Source organism: Gadus macrocephalus, chromosome 7, assembly GCF_031168955.1.
Source record: "Gadus macrocephalus chromosome 7, ASM3116895v1".
NCBI lineage: Eukaryota > Metazoa > Chordata > Actinopteri > Gadiformes > Gadidae > Gadus > Gadus macrocephalus.
Window position 1 is genome coordinate 22,262,402 of NC_082388.1, and position 22,844 is coordinate 22,285,245.

Here is a 22,844-nt window from a genome sequence, read left to right on the forward strand (position 1 = left end):
AATGTCAAAGCAACGGGACCATTAAAGTGTAGCTTTGGTATACAATGAGACAATGCTGTATCCGCTCGCTGTCTCTCCCTCTCCCTCTCTCTGTCCCTCTCTCCTCATGACTCTTTCCATTCAATTTAATTTAATTGGATTCACTTCAGCTTTTTGGGACAAGTTTCTTTGTATAATGACAACGCTAAAGTTAATTGAGAGTGTGTGTGTGTGTGTGTGTGTGTGTGTGTGTGTGTGTGTGTGTGTGTGTGTGTGTGTGTGTGTGTGTGTGTGTGTGTGTGTGTGTGTGTGTGTGTGTGTGTGTGTGTCTGTTAGTTTGCATAAGTGTGTGTTCAACTGTGTGTTTACGCAAGTTACTGTGTGATAGTCTGTGTGTGTGTGTGTGTGTGTGTGTGTGTGTGTGTGTGTGTGTGTGTGTGTGTGTGTGTGTGTGTGTGTGTGTGTGTGTGTGTGTGTGTGTGTGTGTGTGTGTGTGTGTTAGCTTGGATAAGTTTGTGTGTGGCTGTGTGTGTTTGTGTGTGTGTATGTGTGGGGCACAGCACAGCAGAGTGTCGCCTTAAGTGCCAGCCAGTGCTAAGGAAGAGTGCGCTCATGCGGAACAACGGCATTCTGGGTAAAAATAGCTCCCCATTCTGTTGGTGGAGGGAGAAGCAAGGAGAGAGCTAGAAGAGGGGGGGGGGGGCAGAACTGTGAGAGAGACAACAAGGTGAGCAGGGGGTAGAGTGGCCCGCTATTAGAGGGGGGAGATAAAGATAGAAAGAGGGGAACAGGAGCAAGGAACAAAAGAGACGGCCGGCTTTATAGAAGAAGATGGATGCAATTAACGGCCATTATAAAAACCTCCCCCGTGCCAAACACTGTACAATGGAGAGACGGGGGCATGTTGATAGAGAAACATCATTTAATGGACAGTGTTAGGAGTATACATCGCTGTCGGTTTACTTTGCAGGAAGTCTCGTTGAGGAAAAACTAGGTACAAGAGAGGCTGTCATGTATACATTAACAAACAACAGCAAATGCAAGATAAATACACAAACAACAGAATTATATAAAAATGCATACCACACAAATGAATACAAGCAGTTTAATTCATACAGTATACATACTATAGATTATTGACCCGCTAATCTCAAAACCCACTCACCACATTTTGCGGGAAAACAATCACATTCCACTAAATATAAATCTTTGTGTAAATTTCAGAGGTATAAAATTCAGGATTATAGGTTAAAAATATAAACAGAGGTTCTCTGACTAAATAATATTCATTATTAAACAGTGGAACAGACTTAAGAAAATCGTGTTGAATACGCTTCAGTGCAGGGGCAAATGGAGCATTTCATTGTTAGATGATTTAGTCATATCATAAATCAGTTTCAAGTTCAGCCATACAGCACTTAATGGTTGAGCTCCAGGCTCATTAAATAGAAATGACAAATTACATACAAATATAAAACTCTTAATGAGTCTCCTCATTGAGGCTCCAGGAGATAAAGTACAGTAGGTGCTTCAGATAAACACAACACACACACACACACACACACACACACACACACACACACACACACACACACACACACACACACACACACACACACACACACACACACACACACACACACACACACACACACACACGCACACACGCACACACACACACACACACACACACACACACACACACACACACACTGGAAGACCTTTTCAACCCCTCAAAGATATGACGGTCTGAAGTGAGCACTTGTCTGAAGTATGATGTAGGTTGAATGGGTTATTTGTATGTTGTTGTCTGTATTATATTCAAGAGAGAGGGAGAGAGAGAGAGATTATTAAAAAATAGGCTAAGTAGCGGAACCTGAGGGCATTTTATTAGGCCAAACATACACTTGCGCACACACACAAACACACACACTTAAAGGTTGAAAAAAAACACACTTTGGCCCAAATCTTCATACATAACGGAATGATGCTTGAAATCCTTTGCAGAATGTTCACATCAAGTAAGTAGGTTGCTTTTCACACACACGCATGTGCAAATGCACACACAAACACACGCGCACACACAAACACACACATGTACACACACGCATGCACGCACGCACGCAGGCACGCACGCACACGCTGACTGCTTTCAAACGAGCGCCTGTGTGTCTTGTCATTGCAGAAAAAAGAGTGGCTGTGTCTCAACTGCCAGACCCAGCGGCTGATGTCGGGCGGCGGATTGGACGAGCCCCCACTTCCTGCTCTCCACCCCTCTCCGAAGCACCAGCCAATGGGCTCGCCCCGCCACCCGTCGCACGTCGGTCAGCAAAGCCCCCTCGCCAAGGCGACCACCAACCTGCAGGGCCCCAAGGCCAGCCAGCCCCAGCAGCCGAAGGCTCACACGAGGCCCGGGGCCAGTGGGCCCTTCGCCCCCTCGGCGGCCAAGCAACAGCCTGCCACCACCGCCACCCCATCCACCACCACCACCACCACCACCACCAGTGCAGTACCAGTGCTCCCTAGTGAGGGCCTGAAGCAGCCCAAGACTGGGGAAGAGAAGGCCAAGACGGAGCCTGAGAGCCAGCTGACCAAAGACCCCAAGATGAGCCAGAAGAAAGGGGAGCCCATCAGCTCCATGAAGGAAGGGAAGAAGTCCAAACAGTATGATGTAAGTCACGGTCGTTCTCTTTGTTCGGTCGCTGATGTGATGCTCCACGCTAACCGTGTCTGGGTCGAGGGAAATGTCACGCTCATTCATTATTTTCAGTGCTTGAGATGAGGATGAAGCTTTGTACATGTCGTCGCCGTCTGATACCCAGCATGCTTTGCAGTCAAAGAAGAGCAGCACGATTCTTCTGACTGTAAACAACTTACAGGCTGATTAAGACTGAATGAATTGATTTCTGATGCTCTGAATTCATTCGTGAGAAATGTTGTTTTGGCATCAGCTAGATTATTATATTCATAAATATTTAGCCTACAATTACGTTATATAAAAACATCAATGTCCAATAATTGCAAATAGGCTTAATTAATTCACATGATGAATAACAAAACATGATTATTTACATGTTTTTCTCTCCCTGTTTGTTGAAGCTTAATGCATCTCTATTAGCACTATCCTTTCTTTGTGTGTGTAACGTGTTGTCCTATTTACTCATCCTTTGTTGAATCATATTCAACGAGTGGCTTGCTATTGCCAGCAAAACATTAATTTTCCACACAAAAGATTAATTTCATCATGCCATAATTTTTCACAAAGATTATGCTGTAATAATGATAAAATTGAGATAAAGGCAGATTAGCATGTGTGTGTGTACGTGTGTGTGTGTCTGTGTGTTTGTGTCTGTGTGTGTGTGTGTGTGTGTGTGTGTGTGTGTGTGTGTGTGTGTGTGTGTGTGTGTGTGTGTGTGTGTGTGTGTGTGTGCACGTGTGCATGCATTTGTGTTTGCGCGCGCGTGTGTTTTTTGTGCGTCTGTTGAAACAGTGAGAGAGAGAAAGACAGAGAGACAAGAGAAGAGAGCATTCAAAGAGCCAGGGAGTGACAGTAAGATGAGGCGTAGAAGTAAACGACGTTAAGACCACGAGTGGTGGATTGTTAATAGTCCCTTATCTTACTCGTGGCAGCCCTGGCTCCTGCTGAATTATGTATGAAGGATGATTTTGTTAACTCTTCAAAGCATCCATTGAACTCATGCTAATATTAGGTTGCCCCGTGGCTGGGAATCTACCCTGTACGCAGGGCTTGAAGTGAGAAACCTCCCGGATAAACTTGACAAATAACATGTTAACCTGTAACATGGTCAACACTGATAATGTTGTGTTGATTTCACCGTTTCACTCTCCCTGCATCTGTTTTACACCCCGTACATTCCCAGGTTAGTCTCTTTGAGGTTCAGGTTTGGCATGTAATAGATACGTTAAGAAGGAGAAAAGTTTGCATTGTAGTCAGATGAAGTCAAATGTGAACTTTATTGTTTCTATTGCAACAACCGAATTGCAATTAACAGATTAACTATTTCTAATAATGGCTCTGCTCATGAAGAATTTGAAGATAATTATTGTAAATAATAATAATTTATGCAAATCATTTCCTTTTACATTGAAATATTATTTGTAGAATTTGAACTAGTGTGATTCATAGCTGTAGTAAATATGGTTGATTAAAAAGCTTAGATCTAAAAAATATGTTTCAAAACTCAGGATTAAGTTATACTGTTCTATACCTCTATCATGTAAACCTTATTCTAACATACTGCCATCCCTCACTCCTTTTCTCTCTCTCTCTCTCTCTCTCTCTCTCTCTCTCTCTCTCTCTCTCTCTCTCTCTCCGTCTCTGTCCCTATATCTCTCCCCCTGCAGGACACGAAGAACAACAGCACCCACGATCTGTCGCGGAGCCCGCAGAGCCTGAGCGACACGGGCTACTCCTCGGACGGCATCTCCAGCTCCCACAGCGAGATCACGGGGCTGATCCACGAGGAGGAGGAGATGAAGCTCGGCGAGAGGGGCGTCAGCGGGCGGGGCTCGCCGCCCAGCCCCTCCGAGATGACCAAGCTGGAGAGCTCCATGAGGCCCCTGCTGGAGAAGAGCTTCTCGGAGGAGAAGAGCGACCGCAAGGGCCGTAGGCACCGGGACCTGGACGACCGGGGCAAGCAGAGGCCACGCTCGCTGTCCATCACGCCGGAGGCCTTCGACTCAGACGAGGAGCTGGAGGACATACTGGAGGAGGAGGAGGATGCCCGGGACTGGGAGGCCAAGCGGAAGGAGGCCATGGAGGAAGGCAAGAAGGAGAAGAAGAAGGAGAAGGACGCGGAGCCGCCGCCAATGACGGACGAGGAGTTCATGAGGAGGCAGATCATGGAGATGAGCGCCGACGAGGAGAACGAGGAGGAGGACGACGAGGAGGTGGCGGAGGCGGAGGACGAGGAGGACGAAGGCTACGGCTACCAGAAGCCCAAGAAGGCCCACCTCAAGCATCTCCCCGCCGACACGGCCAAGGAGAAGAGACGCCTGCAGCACCACTCGAGCAGCTTCGAGGAGGACTCCAAGAGCTCCTCGGATATCTATAAGGGTTCGGCGGAGGAGGGCGAGGACGACCAGATGTCCTCACAAGGAGGCCTGCGGCGCTTCAAGACCATCGAGCTGAACAACACCAACAGCTACAGCCGGGACATGGACCTGGCCAACGAAAACGACCTCAGCCTCGACCGTGAGCCGGAGCTGGAGATGGAGAGCCTGACGGGCTCCCCGGAGGAACGCTCCAGAGGAGACTCCTATTCCACCCTACCGCCCACCTCCTCGTCCTACGGCTCGGGTCAGTCCCCGACCTCCATCTCGTCCATGGAGGAGGACAGCGACAGCAGCCCAAGCCGGAGGCAGCGGCTGGAGGAGGCCAAGCAACAGAGAAAGGCCCGCCACCGCTCCCACGGCTCCCTGCTCCCCACCATCGAGGACTCCTCCGAGGAGGACGAGCTCCGGGAGGAGGAGGAGCTGCTGAGGGAGCAGGAGAAGATGAGGGAGGTGGAGCAGCAGAGGATAAGGAGCACCGCTCGCAAGACCAAAAGAGACAAAGAGGAGCTGAGGGCCCAAAGGCGCAGGGAGAGGTCAAAGACGCCGCCCAGCAACCTCTCACCGATCGAAGACGCCTCCCCGACTGAAGAGTTGCGGCAGGCTGCCGAGATGGAAGAGCTCCATCGATCTTCAGCCTCTGAATACTCCCCTCAGAGTCTCGACTCGGAGGCAGAGGGATATGAATCGAAGCTCTACAAATCAGGCAGCGAGTACAACCTACCCACCTTCATGTCGCTCTACTCTCCTGTTGAGAAATCCTCAACCACAACCACCACCGTGGCACCATCTTCGACTTCCAAACCGTTGAAGAGCGCCGAGGAGGTGTACGAGGAGATGATGAGGAAGGCGGAACTGCTTCAGAAACAACAGAAACAGCAGCAGCAGCAGCATCATGGAAGACACGGTCAATACTACGAGGAGGAAATCAATGGAGATGAGTATGAGGACGAGGATGAATATAGTCAAGAAAGGACCGGTTATGACAACGAGGCAGCCGAAACGGAACAAGATATTTATGAGGAGATCCGACAGACGTCCCAGAACATCACAAAGATGCAGCAGGCAAGTGACGCACAAGTGGAGATTGAAATCGAGAGCTCCTACCCAGAAAAACAACTTCTTGACACAAGCTCGGCATTTACCAAGCTGCTGGAGCAGAACAACGCCCTCCTCACACCAGGAACAAGTCCCACCCAGGTCTCAGCTCCAGTCTCTTTTGCAGAGACTGCAGGAAGGATTCCTGATGTGCGTGTCACGCAGCACTTCTCAGCCAAAGACGTCAACAAAGACCGGATCAAGGGCCAGACCGGAAAGAATGGCATGACTCCAGTCGTGTCTGCAACCACCATAGCAGCATATGGAGTGTTTGCCAGAGATGCGGTAACCATTTCCCAGACCAGCACAAGCCACACTGTCACAACCACGTCTGCTACACACAGCAGGCACACAGGTGGCCCGGCTACATCCACGACCACCGTCTCAAGTGTTTGCAGCAAAATAGCGGAAATCACCCAGGCGTACAGCCAAAGGGAGGTGATAACCAGGAGAGTGGGCGAGACCAGAAACGTGAGAGACGGTGCCGCATCTTCTACGGAGAGAATCATTGAGCCTCGGTCTCCAAAGTATACCACTTACTACCGAAGCACCAGCCCTCCTCTCTCTCCATCGCCGCCACCACAGAGCCCTACTCGCTCCCCATCCAGAAGGGCCACCGCTGAGTTCTCTACCCAGACTCACACAGGAGGAGGCTTACAGTCCGCTGGTTCAGGGCCTTCCTCTCCGGTGTTGGCTCAAGCAACTCAGACATCATCACACCGGTCCGTTTCGCCAAGGCTCCACAGGCAACAATCCTCGCAGGATACTCGGTATTCCCCACCCTCGAGCCCAGCCAGGCCAATGACAGTCAATACTGCTACCTCGCCTCTATCCTCGCCTACCCGGTTCAGTCGTCAATCCACATTTGAGGCATACTCCCCCGTTGCCAGCCCCCCGGACACTCCCCCTTTCCAGCAGCACTCGCCTACACAGAGCTTCTACCGCACTCAAAGGGTGGAGAAAGTCAATGTCGGAACCAGCATGGTGGCCACCACTAACACATACAGCAGAGGGTCCATGTCTATGGATAACATATCCCTCTGTCGTATTTCAACTGTTCCTGGAACTTCCAGGGTAGAGCAAGGCCACATGATCCATGGAGGCAGTGTGGTAGACCTAAGGACGATCACCAAATCGACCCCTGTGATCATGAACGACCATGGAATGGATCTCACCTCACTTGCCACTGAAAGCAGGATGTACCACGGTGGACCCGAGGGGGGTAGACACTCCACCATTATCCAACCACTAACAATGAATCTCAACACTCAGGAGACCACCACACCCACCACCGTGAGTGTGACGGTGGCTGCCTCAATGTTCATGACACAACCTCAACACCCCTCAGTCTATGGCGACCCCCTTCAGAACCGGGTGGACCTGGGCCAGGGAATAGGTCCCGCTATGTGTCTGTCTCACAACCACATGGTTCAACCCCAAATTGATCCCACCATACCAAAAATCGATGCCAAACTTGATGACCTCAGTATACAGCAGCAGGAACTCCAAAGGCAACAGGAGAAGTTACAGAAGCAGCAAGAGATTTTGGAGCAACAGTTGCAACAGCATCATCAGATGCAGCATCAGCAGCAACATGCCTCTGCCATGGCAAGGTACAACATCACAGGCCAGATCTCACCGTTACTGAAGAAGGACATGCTGGTCAGCCAGAACGGCAATGCCCCGACTGTGGTCAGTGCTATTTCAGCTCCCCTCAACCCTGACTTGTATGGCAATGGTCCAATTGAGCTGCAAGGAAATCCCAATACACCTGGTGTCATGAGTCTTACTGGGGTCGGATCCCCTCACAGCATGGTTGTACAAATGGATGGAAGCATAGGTCCGTGTGGGCCAGTGACACAGCTGGTAAAGGTAGAGGAAGGCCAAGATGCCATGGATCTGGCAGGAGGCCAGATTAAATCAGACCAACCAGCCTGCTGCGATGTGGTTTACCGGCTTCCATTTGGGGGAGTATGTGTAGGAGAGGCAGAGAAAGAGGGCATTAGGCCTCCTTCCGCACCACCACTAAACTACGAGTCTGACCCCGAAAGGCAACCTGGAAGGTACCATGAATACCCCATGGATGGACGCAAGGCCTATACCTTGCCCTACCCTGGTAGGCTTCAGCCATCAATGTCTGACACAAACTTATCTGACCCTGGTCTGCAGGCCTACCATTCTAAAATAGACCCCCAACTCCAAACCACTGCAGATCTTGCCATGGATGAAAATGTCATGAAACAAGCCTATGAAGGTGGCTTCATGGGAATGCAGTATGGCTCCTATACCGATCTAAGACATGGAGGGGACATCACAGCCCAGGCCCTGCCAATACGGAGATTCAACTCCCTGTCTAATATCAGCACGGACTACGGTTACTCTGCTCGTGATATAGCCAACTTTCAGGAGGCTAACTTGGCTCAGTACAGTGCCACCACAGCTAGAGAGATAAGCCGCATGTGTGCAGCCCTCAACACCATTGACCGCTATGGAAGCAACCCTGACTTGATGCAGTATGGCAGTTTGGGACGAGGTTCAGGCCCTGGGACCGCCAGACTCGCAGCAAGTTTAGGCATCAGACCCAACCTCCTTTTCGGGCCAGATGGGAAGCCAATGTCTCACAATCAAGCTCTTACCAACCTTATCAATGCCAGACAGGCCAGCCTTAGAGCTCTGTACCCCACTGCTATAAGATCGGCCGATGGAATGATCTACTCCACGATCAACACACCTATCGCCTCGACACTTCCCATCACCACCCAGCCGTCCTCAGTGCTTCGTCCGATGCTACGAGGGGCTTATAGGCCTTACCCGCCTGCAAACATGACACCCATACCCCTGGCCAGTCTAAGCAGGCTGCCAATGAATCCCAGAGCACCCTTATCCGGACAGGCACCGTTCCGTTACCCAGTGCCAAACGGGTTCCAGGGTATACCAGCAACCAGTGCCATTGTATCAACGTCCTCTGCGTCAGCGACTACTACTGCAGTACAGGACGGACCCGTCTATCTGGGCAAAGGTGCCAATATAGCCCCCTCCTCAGGGGCAGTCAGCTCAACCCCAGGCATAGTTTCAATGCCGACAACAGAGCCCCAGCAGCAGCCCATCAACCTGTCCCAGGCTCACCTGAACAGCCAACAGCAGCAGCAGCAGCAGCAACAGATGGCAGGTTCGCATCAGCAACAACCATTCGCACACCAGACCCAGGTCTACAACCAGACTTCTGCCGGGCCCACCGGACTGAGCGGTGGCATGCCCCTTCAAGGAGGCCTTCCTCCCTTCCCTCCGCCAGGAGCCATCCACAAGGAAGGGGAGACAGAGGAGGATCGCCTGCACCGGCAGCAGGAGCAGCTCCTGCAGATGGAGAGGGAGCGGGTGGAGCTGGAGAAGCTGCGGCAGTTGAGGATCCAGGAGGAGCTGGAGAGGGAGAGGATCGAGCTGAAGCACCACCGGGAAAAGGAGCAGATGCTGGTGCATAAGGAAATACAGGAGCTGCAGACCATCAAGGAACAGGTAGAGGGCGCTGTTGAGAAATGCACGCTGAGTTTCTGTTGATTTTTGTCTTCTTTTACTTTTTGTGACTGGTTGTTGTCTTGTGCTGTGTTGTGGTGTGTTGTATTGTGTTGTGTGCTGTGTTTGTGGTATTATCCGTAATTGTATGATTTGATTTTTGTTTAAAAAAATAAATGATTTTCCCGATATGTAATTACAATATGTAACTTTGGATATAGTTAGGGTGAATGCAGATATTTTGGATATAAAAGAGAATAAATGTCTGATTATTTGAAAATATGATGTAAAAGCAAGTTGCTGCAGTTTTCGACATTTTTAACAGTGTTTTACTGGCAGTCTCATGGGTGTATACTGTAGTCCATTAAACATCTAATGAGAGATATTTTCTTCTTTTTGATAGAACAAGCAGTTGAAAATCTTTCAAGTTAAATCAGTAAAACAGGTGTGGATCACTCATTTCTTAAAAAAAAGAATACTGTAGAGATTGAATGACTAATATTCATCTCACATCCTACAGTATGAACAATCCACCATTAACCATTCGTTCACATTCAAACCCAGAGAGAAACATGCATTCAATGTGTATTTATGAATGACTTAAGAATGGCCATTCGCTGTCTGTAAACGCTGTGCTTCGTGAACGCTGTGCTTCCATGCTTGTTTTGCGCCTTATTTTTTGCAGTAGAATATCAGACTAATCCATTCTATACTCGATCAAACTAATTCATTGGCCCAGACAAAGGTATTTAATCCATGGCTTTACATGGTTAAATCAGAGGTTGTCAATTGCTTTGGTGTTGGCCCCTTCTCTTTCCTCATCTTTGCCTTCACTCATCACTCTACGTGTGCGTGTGCTTCCCTCAGGTTCTGCAGCAGCAGCAGCAGGAGCGTGAGAACCAGCTCGTCCTGCAGAGGGAGCAGCTGGCCCAACAGAAGTCCCAGCTGGACCAGATCCAGTCCCTGCAGCAGCAGCTCCAGCAGCAGCTGCAGGAGCAGAAGAGGCAGAAGACGGCCAATGCTCAGGGCCTGCAGGTGAGGACTAGCAGAGGGGCGAAGGTCAGGAGGGCTGGGGATGGGGAGGGGGAGGAGGGTTGGTGGGAAGAAGGTGAGGAGGGTTGGGTTGCAATGTTAACATTGTGCTCTCCTTTGAAATCGGATTCACGAATCAGCCGAATCATACTGTGCGGACGTTCTTATAAAAAGGGTCTGTACCCCAACACAGTGTAGACTGGCCTCTCTAGAAACAAAGGTCTCAAAGTCCTCTACTAAACGCTTCACCTACTGACATGAATGAGTTCCTTCGCTAGAATATCTCCTTCCCGGAACAGGGAACAAGGCGGTTTCAGTGTCTTCTTCCTAGCCCAGGCACTTTGCCGTCTCCCCCCCCCCAGACGTCCTGCTATAACACACTGCAGGACCCCAGATTAACAGAATGTAAGCAGCCCCGTCTCCCTCTGCCCCGCCCCCAGAGGGACGTCACCGGACAGCCTCTCCATCCCTACGTCGACGCCCAGATGGCTTCCAACTCCCTCCCCAACTCCTCGTCGGAGATGTGTCTGCGGAGCCACGAGGAGCAGGCGGAGAGCCGCAGCAACATGAGGAAGCACAGCTCCATGGGCCGTCTGCCCCGGGACGGCGGCGACGCAGAGGGCGTGTCCTTCTACGGCTCCGCCTCCCGCAGGAACGTGGACAGCTGTGTGCAGACGGACGACGAGGACGGCGAGGAGAGGTACAGATGGAGGCGTGCGTGTGTGTGTGTGCATGCACGTGTGTGTGTGTGTGTGTGTGTGTGTGTGTGTGTGTGTGTGTGTGTGTGTGTGTGTGTGTGTGTGTGTGTGTGTGTGTGTGTGTGTGTGTGTGTGTGTGTGTGTGTTAGTGTGTGAATATCACCCTTTTCCAACTTTCCAAGGAGTTCTCATCTCATGTCTGCACGCCCACAACGGGATGCTCGAAATGAGCGTTATTGAGTTATTGTCTCGGGAGTGGCAGGGACTTTGGAGGAAGAGATCTCCGTTTTGTTGACGTGGGTTCAGCAGCGCGAGAGAGGGAGGGAAAATTCAGATTGGGGATTTCCGTTTCCGTTTCACGTTTCGGATATTGATTTGTCAAACTTGAAGTCACAAAACTCCACATTTATTCTCCGTAGCTTTGCTGTCGTTCTTCTTGTCATGTTCTTGTCCCTTTTGCTCCACGGACTGTTGAACTGGCGCACACAGCAGATAGGACGTACGAGAACATCAAATTGCGTCGAAAATGTGTAGTTCAGGATAATGCTACAGTTCAGGATCCTCTCTCTGCCTTCGAGACGCATCTGGTTCCTTGCGCTCTCTCATCCTGCCTTTGTTCACTTCTGTCTAGGTACATGATGCGCCACCGGCCGCGGCGGCGCGGCCGCAGCGTGGACTGCTCGGTGCAGACGGACGACGACGAGGACAAGGTGGAGTGGGAGCAGCCGCCGCGACGCAGGCGCTCGCGCTTCTCCCGCCACTCCGAGTCCAACAACCACGCCTCCGGCCCCGCCGCCTCCACAAACACCAACGCCGCCGCCGCCGCCGCCACCGACGCCAAGACGGACACCTCCTCCAAGATGGCCTCCTCCAGCATGTCCAGCCAGACCATGCGGGAGATGTCCTGCCAGACGGAGGTGGAGCACCTGGGCCGCGTGTCGCCGGCCATCCACGTCACGCTGCCGGACCCCAACAAGGTGGAGATCGTGCACTACATCTCGGGCCCCGAGAGGACCCAGAAGGGGCAGTCGCTGGCGTGCCAGACCGACCAGGAGGCCCAGTCCCAGGGGGTGGTGGCGCCGCAGCTCAGCGTGCCCACCACCGTCAGCCCCTACTCGTCCTCCACCGGCAACGGCTCCCAGCAGACGGGCTCGTCGGACCTCCAGGCCCAGCAGCAGCGCCTCCAACACCACCACCAGCAGCAACAGCAGCAGCTCCAGCAGCAGCAGCAGCAGCAGCAGCAGCAGATGGCGGCCAACGTGGCGAAGTTCGAACGCCGGCGCCCCGACCCGCTGGACATCAACCACCAGCAGCACAACCACATCCACAACGAGTCCGTGTCCAGCGTGATGCGCCAGCAGCAGGGCACGCCCAAGTCGCCGCAGGTGCTGTACTCGCCCGTGTCGCCCGTGTCCCCCCACCGTCTGCTGGAGAGCTCCCTGTCCAACGAGCGGCTCAACAAGGCGCACGTCACGCCGCAGCAGAAGTCCTACACGGCCGAGTCGCCCCAGCGCCATCCCTCCGTGCCCCGGCCCATCAAGACCACCCAGAGGTCCATGTCGGACCCCAAGTCCCTGAGCCCCACCACAGACGAACACACCAAGGCCCGGCTGTCGCTGTACCAGCAGCAGGCCCTCCAGAGCCAGGTACGGTCAGAGGGGAGGGACGCACGGCGCACACGCTGAGCCACAGCCATGCATGTGTTGTTGCCATGGATTGGATCCTACAATGTGATTGGTCCATTTTAACTTAGTTTAATGAAAGCAGGAAGATTTTAATTGGTCTTTGAAATGAACACTCAGAGTCTGGAAACCAGTGAATAGAAAATAGTTCTAGTAAGATAGAGTACTCTCATCCAGTGACTCCTACCACCTCCGAAGATATTTCAATGCTTTTTTTGTGTTGCCGATTAGTGTTGTCTTTGATTGTAGTCATATTGGACATAGATGCCAGCTGTTAGTACAGATGATGATTCAATCTAATCAGTTCTCAGACAGCGGCTTTCAAACAGAGTTGTCCACCTTTGCAATGTAGCAGATTTGCAGATAGAACTGACAAAAAGCCATCGGCTTTCAACACAACCCATATGAGTTACTTATTTAATGACTTGCATATAAGATAGATAATTGTGTACTCGTAACCCAATTTGAAAAAAGCATGTGGCAAATCGCGGCTCGTTGCTGGCCTCCCATTGTGGAAACATGCATAGTAGAGTTATTTGCCAAAATACCGGGGAAAAGGGGATGTTCATTCTAGCCGAAATGCAGCAGAGCCCACACAACACAATAGACTCCGCAGTGTCAGCCGAGTGCGCTGTCGCAGATGACATTCCATTAAAGGTGTTGTAGGAGAAAAATACATTATTTTATACCAACAGACTTTAAAGATCCATTTTGAGATTATTGTTTGTGAAATCGACCCATTTGTCATGTCTGGTGTGTACTTTCACCAACTGAGTCCAGACGTATTTCATACGAAGAGGAGCTTTCGATAACATAATACATTTCAACAGTGCAACCCAAGCACTGTATTGTTTTCCTGTGTTGAAGTATAATATTACGAACCATAAATGAATAATGAAGAGGAAACATTTGGCCTAAAGGCGTAATCTCCTGTGGTTTCTACACCCCCATGTCTTTAAACCAACAACCTGCTGTGTATACACATTTTTATGACTCAAACAACCGAGAATTGTGAAATCGATATTCTCTAACCTTTGATACCCTTTTATGAAGCTCTGAAAAACACACTTGGTTTGTCTGCCGTCTTTCCACCCTGTGGATGTAATATATGATTTATTGTTTTGACCGTGTTACTTTGGAGGTGGCTAGACAGAAAGTATCAGATATGGAGAGAAAACATTTCCTTACAACAATTCTTTAGCTTGTTTTTTGCAACATATCTAAAAACATATGCATATATTTATATTTTCTATGTTGGTCATAGTACAAAACATGTTCCAGGAATGTCTGGATTCATGACTTGTACACTGATTGTGTTTGATATCATATCGATGTGATCTAACAACCGATTTTGCTCCTGTCCTATCGTCCTTGTTCCCGTGTCTACGTTCCCTGTGTCCTACATGTATGTCCACCTGTTGTCATGCATGCTTTCTCCTCCTCCTCTGCGTCTCCATTTGCTCCATCACTTCCTCATCACTTGATTATTCAACACATTCATCCGTTCCATCTCCCATGGATGGCGGATTCCTCATCTCTGGGAATCCCCTTCACCTCATCCCTTGTTCTACAATGTATCTCAATGATACTCTTCCTTCCTCCCAACCTCTATCAAACTCTGAATCCCTCTTCTTCTCCATCCAATACCACTCCATCATCCTTGCTCATCCTTCATGATGTTGACACCATCCACAATCTGCCTCCATTTCATTAATTCATCCACCCTTTCCCCTCTTGATTCTCCTCTACACATCCCATCGTCTCTCCCACCCTTGTCTACACCCCACTCTTGTCTCCCCCACCCTTGTCTCCCCCACCCTTGTCTCCCCACACCCCTTGTCTCCCCCCCTCCCTTGTCTACCCCCCCCCCCCAACCCCCCTCCCCTCTCCACAGCTGGCCGCCCTGCAGCAGAGCTCCCTCCTCCGCAAGGTGAAGCGCACCCTGCCCAGCCCGCCGCCCGAAGAGGCCACCGCCGCGGTCCACCTGCCCATGATGACCAACGCCATGCCCCAGGTCTACATGCCCAATGTGCCCGGCCTCAAGCAGCCCTGCTCCCGCAGCGGCCTCGCCGCCAAGGCCAGCCTCCTGAAGGACCTGACCCACGAGCTGAAGGCCGTGGAGCAGGAGTCCACCAAGCTGCGGAAGCAGCAGGCGGAGCTGGAGGAGGAGGAGAAGGAGATCGACGCCAAGCTGAGATACCTGGAGCTGGGCATCCACCAGAGAAAGGAGACGCTGGTGAAGGAGAGGGAGCGCCGAGACATCGCCTACCTGCGGTGCATGGGCGACTCCCGGGACTACATGTCCGACAGCGAGCTCAACAACCTGCGTCTGGCTGCGGCCGCCGCCTCGTTCGAGACCAACGGCCTGCTGGCCGCCCGGCCCAGCACCGCCCCGCTCAGCCAGTTCACGGGCGAGCTCAACACGGCGGCCCAGTACCCGCCCACCACCTCTTTCCTGACGTACCAGTTCCAACAAGGCCCGTCGGCCGCGTCCAGCCAGCAGACGAGCGCTCCTTATCCCACCGCCTCCTTCAACCAGCCTCCGTACCCGTCGGTGTCCCAGTCCCAGGCCCTGCCCCAGCCCACACCTCTCCCGAGCCACGGCCCCATGCCCGCACCGTCCTACCCGTCTCAGACCCCCTATCCGTCCCAGACGTACCCCCAGGCCCAGCCCCCGTACCCCCAGACGGACATAGGGGTGCCGGCCGCTCCTCTATCCCAGCCCCAGGCTGCACACCCAGGGTTCGGGCCTGCCCCGCCGGGCCAGCCCCCCTACCCCACCCACAGCTCGCCCTTCCCCAGCGCTGTCTCCTCCTACCAGAGTCAATCCACCCCCTACCCCGGGCAGCAAGGGGCAGACATCCTGACCGTCCACCCAGGGAGACCCCGGCAGACATCACTGGCCGACCTGGAGCACAAGATGCCCACCAACTACGAGACGATCAGCAACCCCACGGTGGTGGTGACCACCACGGCGCAGGACGTCACCTACTCCAGCGCGGCGGCCGCGGCCTACGGCCAGTACGGCGCGACCACTACCATGGCCGGCAGCTACGGGGGCTACCCCGCCGCTCCGGCGGTCAACAGCTACGGGGGCTACCCCGCGGCCCCGGCCAGCACCTACGGCCCCTACACCGCGGCCCCGGTTAGCGCGTACGGCCAGTACACCACCACCACCGCCAACACCTACGGCTACACCACCACCACGGCCAGCTCCTACGGCCAGTACACGGCCACCGTGTCCAACGCCTACGGGCACGCCGCCGACAGCCCCTCGGTCTACGGCTCGGCCGACGCCATGTACGGCGGACCTGGGCTGGAGCAGAGCCTGCCGCGGAACTACATGATGATCGACGACGTCAGCGAGCTCACGGCCAAGGACGGGCTGGGCACGGCGGCGGGCGACATGATGATGCACCACGGCAACAGCGGACAACAGCGGTACCCGGGTGACGTCCACGGCCACGGCGGGATCGGCGGCGGCGGCGGCGGCTCGGCACGGGGCGGGACGGGCGGCTCCTCCTACGGCCGGACAGGGGAGGAAGAGGCGGCGTTCCAGGAAGAGCTGTACGACCACCACGGCAGGGGTAAGAGCAGCTACAGGCAACGACCACTAGGGGGCAGCAGCAGCAGCAGCAGCGTGAGCGCTAGCATGGGTGGGGGATCCCCCTATTACTATGACTACGACCATAAGCACCCCACCACCCCTCGCCCCGGCGCGCAGAAACCCTCGGCGTCGGCCAGAAGCCTACTGGCTCCCGCCGTCATGTCGTCCAAGCGCAGCAAGCACCGCAAGTCCGGCAGCCTGGAGCAGAAGATCTCCAAGTTCTCCCCCATCGAGGAGGCCCGTGACGTGGAGGCCGACCTGGCCTCGTACGCCTCCGCCACGGTCGGGGGCCACGGCTCCTCCTCCTCCGCCGCCGCCGCCGCCGCCGGCGTCAGGGGCCGGCAACTGATCGAGGACTACGGCTTCAAGTGCAACACCTACGACTCGGGCAGCGCCACCGGCCACGCCAGCCGGTACTACCGGTCAAAGGCGGAGGAGGACGACCGCCTGTACTACACCTCCACCGGCCGCTCCCGCTCCACCGGCTACGGCATGGACAAGATCTCCTCCGGGGACTACTCTGGGTACCGCAGCCGGTCCTACGAGCGCGACGACATGTCGTACCGCACCGGAGGCGGCGGCGGCGGCGGCTACACCCGCGGACGGCACCCCACGCGGCAGTACTCCGAGGAGGAGAGCCCCATCAGCCCCATGGGGAAGTTCATGGGCTCGGGCCGGTCGTCCAGCCTGGGGCCCGACCCGTACGACAGCCGTAGCTCTAGGTATCACTACTATTACGGCCAGTCGGGCTCCAGCCACTCGCTGCCCGACGTGCAGGACCACATCCGGGACCTCCCCCGGACCCACGTCTACAAACCGGAGGACATGTACCTTATAGACGATTACCATTGCGCTGTGTCAGACAGTGAAGGTAATTGTGGGCGATGAACACCCACACAGTGCCGCCCCAAACCCCCCCCCCCCCCCCCCCCACTACCATCGACTGCCCCCACCCACCCAGAGGACTAGGCTAAGAGAGGCGAAAGATAGACAAAGAGATAAAGAGACAGAGAGATAGGTTTTGCATGCCGGTGTTTTGTTTTGAGAGTCGCTGGTGTCTCATTGGACTGCTGTCTGTCTGTCTGCCTGCCTGCACCGTTTTGTCCGCCTGTTCGTCCGTCCGTCCGACCGCCTGTCTCCTATACCAGCATGAGCATTTTGGATCACCACTTCCTGTCACTTTCTTTCAAACGGAGTCCGTCCCACTGGTTTTGATTACGTTGGTTCTGTGAAGTCTTCTTCCAGGGTTTTGTCTTTCATTGCACTGTTTTAATGTTGTGATATAATTTCTTCTGATTAATTTAATACCTATGTTGCAAAAAAGTCCATTGCTTGAAGTGCTCTGTATCGCTTAGTCAATCCTAATTTTACCCTATAAAATCTCTGCGGTACATTTATACGCTTGCTAACCCAGGCAACTGGAATGATTTGGCAAAACAAATTATGAAACTCTCCCCAGTGGACATTTTTGCACTTGATTGATAATGTATTTTAATGGTGATGCTGATTTGTGTGTAGTCTTCTGCATGAATGTAAAACATTTTATTTTTCTGTCTTTGTTCCTTTTATTTTCCTTCCTTCCTTTTTATTTTGCAAGCGGTTCGTTTTCCACCTCATTCCCTCCACCGTTCCTCCTTCCCTTCTTCTTTCCTTCCATCATTCCTCCCTTCTTCCCTACCTCCTTCATGCCTCCTCTACTCCCTTCTCTCCCTTCCTCTTTCCTTCCTTCCCTCCTCCCTTCCCTCCCTTCTTCCTTCCTTCTTTCCTCCCTTCCCTCCCTTCTTCCTTCCTTCCTTCTTCCCTCCATTCTTCCTCCCCCCTTCTTCCTTCCTTTCTTTTTTCCTCCCTTCCCTCCCTCCTTCCCTCCATTCTTCCTCCCCCCTTTCCCTCCCTTCTTCCTTTCCTTTCTTCTTTCCTCCCTTCTTTCTTCCTTCCTTCCCTCCCTTCTACCTCCCTGCCTCCCCTCCCTTCTCTCTCCCTCCCCTGTGCCTCCCTGTCTCCCCTCCCCTGTGTCTCCCTGTCTCCCCTCCCCTCTGCCTCCCTGTCTCCCCTCCCCTGTGTCTCCCTCTCTCCCCTCCCCTGTGCCTCACTGTCTCCCCTCCCTCTCTCAGCCTGCATGTCGTCGTCCTGCGACCCGTTGGAGATTGACTGTGATCTGCTCTCGGTTTCCCAAGCCTACCACCTGGGCCAGGAGGAGACGGACTGGTTCGAGAAGCCGCGCGCCAGCTCGCGCCACTACGGCAGCGGCAGCCACTCGGCCGGCCGCAGCCGCCACGCCGTCAAGCACACCTACCACGACTACGACGAGCCCCCGGAGGAGGACGCCTGGGCCGCCGACGAGTACGGCCACGGGGGCCGCCACTCTTCGTCCTCGTCCCGGGACCACCGCCACCACGGCAGCACCGGCCGGCACGCCTCGTCGGCCAACTCGTCCTCGGCGACCGGCCGGCACGCGGACGAGCCGCGGGCGTCGCGCTCGGCCAAGGGCCACCCCAAGGACCCCAACATGAGGCACGAGCCCTCGGGGCGGTCCTCCTCCGCGGGGAGGCGCGGGGACTCGCGCTCCGCCGGCGGGTACCACTCGGGCGAGTACTCCCGGGACCCTTCGTCCGGACACCACCACGGCCAGCGTTCCTCCCGCCAGGGGGACCCGCACAGGTCCTCCCGCAGCAAGTCCCAGCCCGGGGACCTCCAGGGGCAGCCCCCAGGTACAGATCTCACCCCCCCCCCGGCCCGGGGCGTCCCGTGTGGGTCTGTGGTTCACGGTTGTGCGGCGCTTCGTCTCGATGGTGTCGGTTAAAAGGATTCGGTTTATTAACGTGATTTGCGAGACGATTCACTAAACAGGCGTCAGCTACTGTTTGATCATCTTTGATGCGCCAACTGCTTTTCTAACTGCTGCTTCATCACCCGTCCCTCACCCGTACACCGTCCGTCCATCCAATCAGGCTCCTCCAGATCCGGGGGTAGCTCCTCCCGAGGACAAGGCCCCAGCAGCGGACCTCCGGGCTCGGGACGACTGACGGGCCCTGGTTCCCAACCGGACGGGACCCAGAGCCAGAGGACCCAGCTCCAGCACCAGGTCCAGACCCAGGCCAGCCGGCCGGGACAGCCCGGGGCCCCCGGCGCCATAGGGCCCCAGCAGCAGCTCCCAAACCAGGGTCAGGGCATGGGCATGGGCATGGGACCGGTCATGGGACCGGGCATGGGACCGGGCATGGGACCGGGCATGGGCCAGGCCAAGCAAGGACCAGTTGGACCGGCCGGTGGGCCTATGGGGCCCAACAGACAGACGGGCCCAATGGGAACCACAACGACAACCGCTGTAAGTATCAGGGGGGAGGCGTGGAGGGGACAGCAGAGTGATGTCAGTGAACGACAGCAGATTCATGGTCAGGTTAGGGTCTGATCTGTTATGCAGTCAGCATACTTCAAATGCAGTTTATTTCACGCCGGCTGAAGAGGTCCGTTCCGTTAGATAAGACCGGCAGGGTCTCAAGCAGATCAAAGAAAGATCTCGGGAGGTTACAAAAACTTTGAGGTGCAGAGAAGTGCCTCAAAATAAGACAGGCGTTTGGTTCGTTTTCTCAGCAATCTCGTCATTTCAATGCCGACCTCGCTGACTTATTTTTCCGCATGAATGGATGCTGACTGCTCTCAGCAGAGGGGGGGTGAGAGAACTCCTCATTACGATAAACACTCCTTATGCAGTCCATGCGCACCATTTCTTTCTGCTCTCTTCCCCAAACCCCCGGCCCTAATTCCTCCTCTGAGATATGAACTGGTTATCCTTGTCTCTGGTTATTTAAATGATGTTTCCCTTGTCAACACGCCGTATCCAGCGCGCAATCAGTGGAGAGGCAGTCGATAACTCAATGTAGCTGATTATCCCTTCCAAACGCTCCATCAGTGCTGAGATTGTCCAAAAAAATACCATAGCACTCTGGAGAACGTGGCCTCGTAACAGGGGAATATCCTCAGCCCTGATTCATTTAGATGAATTGAAATCTCCAAATAATCAAGTCATATAAACATGTCAGAATGAATTATTGCAAATGAAATGCACCGACGTTTTCATTGCATAAATGGGCACAGGTTTGTGGATGAATGTCTTCAGGGGAAGGGGAACTGTTGAAGGCCGGTTGAAAAGAGCCGCAGACAGGAAGACATAAAACAATGAAACGGGTTTCCATCAAGCGAGCATTACTTAGCCCGCAGACTCATTAACTCAAACTCTCCGACCGGACTCCATTGTGGAATTAAAAACATGGATCGGCCGTGAATGATGCCAGATGTCAATCGCACATAGTGCCCGCATAATAAAGGAAACGGGGAGCGCGGATGTAAAATGGGACGATTTGGCTGCCGTCGACCGTTAAATCGCTGGAGAAAGACGCGTCGATTCATGGAGCGATTTGAAAAGTGCTCGACAAAGAACCGCAAGTGGTTCCCCTCACACATGAAAATGACGCTGTGTTCTGGCAGGGATGGGGGGGTGAAAGGGAAACTGCGTGACAACTCTTGATCAGCTCTTGGTCCACCCTGCTGGCTAACCAGCTCTCAGCTACACTGTGTCAGTCACCGTGGGGAAAGGTCAATAGATTAAATGGAATTACCCCGGGCGTTGTTGGAACAACGGAGGTTTAAATACAGTGCTGCTCCGGAACAGGCTCTCGCTCTGACCATGAACTCTGGAAAAATAATGGAAAAATTGATGTTTCTATTTTGATTTGACTGATTTGCAAATTGTCTCCTGATGCCAAAACACATCCTCTTTTTTAACAAAGGCAGTATTTCAATTGTGCCATATTATTTGGTGCTATCCTACCCCCCCGCCCCCCCCCCATCATAATAATGTTCCTGATTACCATCCGCACACAAAGCCCTGCAGTGAGATAACACACAGCTGACTGGAGGCTTTTGTCCCTTTTGCACACAACATCAAATCCTGAAGGACCAAGGTCATACGCGGTTGCTAACTTAGTGGGGAAAAACTACAACCGCAAAAACAGAAAAGTGAAGAACTCAAACACGATGAACCGCTACTCCCTTTGACAACAGAATGACGTTAAAGGGAGGAGGTAACAGCCAGCGGCAGCATGCGGACGGTGTCTATATGGAGGGTCTGTCGCGCAGTCTCCCCGCTGTGTTCAGTGGTGTGCTGGGAGGGTCCCCTCCCAGTCGTGGACCGGGGGGCGGCTGGCAGGCCCGGCTGTCTCCGCAGGAGGCTAAACAGTATCTGACAATATCTGAAGCAGACGTGTCACTCAGCGATCTGTCACAACAAACACGACAGGGAACACACTCCCTCCCCCTCGCCCCTATGTGGCTCCGAGTCGGCACTTCTCTCGGGCTTCTGTTGTCGCATCTCTTCACTTCCCCGCGGTGCTCTTGTTCTTTCAATGTGAAATATTTATTGTGCCTTCTCTACTGCTCCCGACTTCTGGGTGTTCTCCCGATGTGACAGGAGTCCAGAATAGAAATGTGTCTCTTTGTGTAAATGTGTTTCATTTTTTATTACATTTTTGATCTTATTTTTTTACATTTACATTTACATTTATTTGATTTATTTATCTCTCTCTCTCTCTCTCTCTCTCTCTCTCTCTCTCTCTCTCTCTCTCTCTCTCTCTCTCTCTCTCTCTCTCTCTCTCTCTCTCTCTCTCTCTCTCTCTCTCTCTCTCTCTCTCTCTCTCTCTCTCTCTCTCTCTCTCTCTCTCTTCCTAACAGGCTAAACTGGACACCCCCCCTGTCACAGCCATTGGAGCAAAGGCAGTTCCAGGCATGGCAGCAAAGACTCCCCAGCCCCCACTAACCGGCATTGGTACGCGCACGCGCACACACACACACACACACACACACACACACACACACACACACACACACACACACACACACACACACACACACACACACACACACACACACACACACACACACAGTGAATTAGATAGTACATTTGTTTGTAGGTAGGCATGGAAGATAGCAAATTGCTGCTATATAATAATAATATATAATACATACCTATATATACATAATATAATCATACCAATATATAATACAAAAACAGTCAGGTGAATAACATAATGACCTATATAATATAACTCACCTCAATCAAATGTCTTCTCCTTTCATTCTTTATGTGTGTGTGTGTGTGTGTGTGTGTGT

The 22,844-nt window shown here is 53.0% G+C and overlaps 1 protein-coding gene across 1 annotated transcript in view; it reads left to right on the forward strand.

Annotated features, from left to right (window-relative positions):
* bsna (bassoon presynaptic cytomatrix protein a) overlaps nt 1–22,844 on the forward strand; it is a 76,065-nt gene that overhangs the window by 44,152 nt on the left and 9,069 nt on the right. Inside the window, 10 exon segments of the mRNA XM_060056497.1 lie at nt 2,165–2,650; nt 4,345–9,663; nt 10,064–10,105; nt 10,528–10,695; nt 11,133–11,392; nt 12,022–13,036; nt 14,967–17,550; nt 18,854–19,387; nt 19,628–20,004; nt 22,407–22,500. Of these exon segments, the coding sequence (XP_059912480.1) occupies nt 2,165–2,650; nt 4,345–9,663; nt 10,064–10,105; nt 10,528–10,695; nt 11,133–11,392; nt 12,022–13,036; nt 14,967–17,550; nt 18,854–19,387; nt 19,628–20,004; nt 22,407–22,500 (10,879 nt within the window).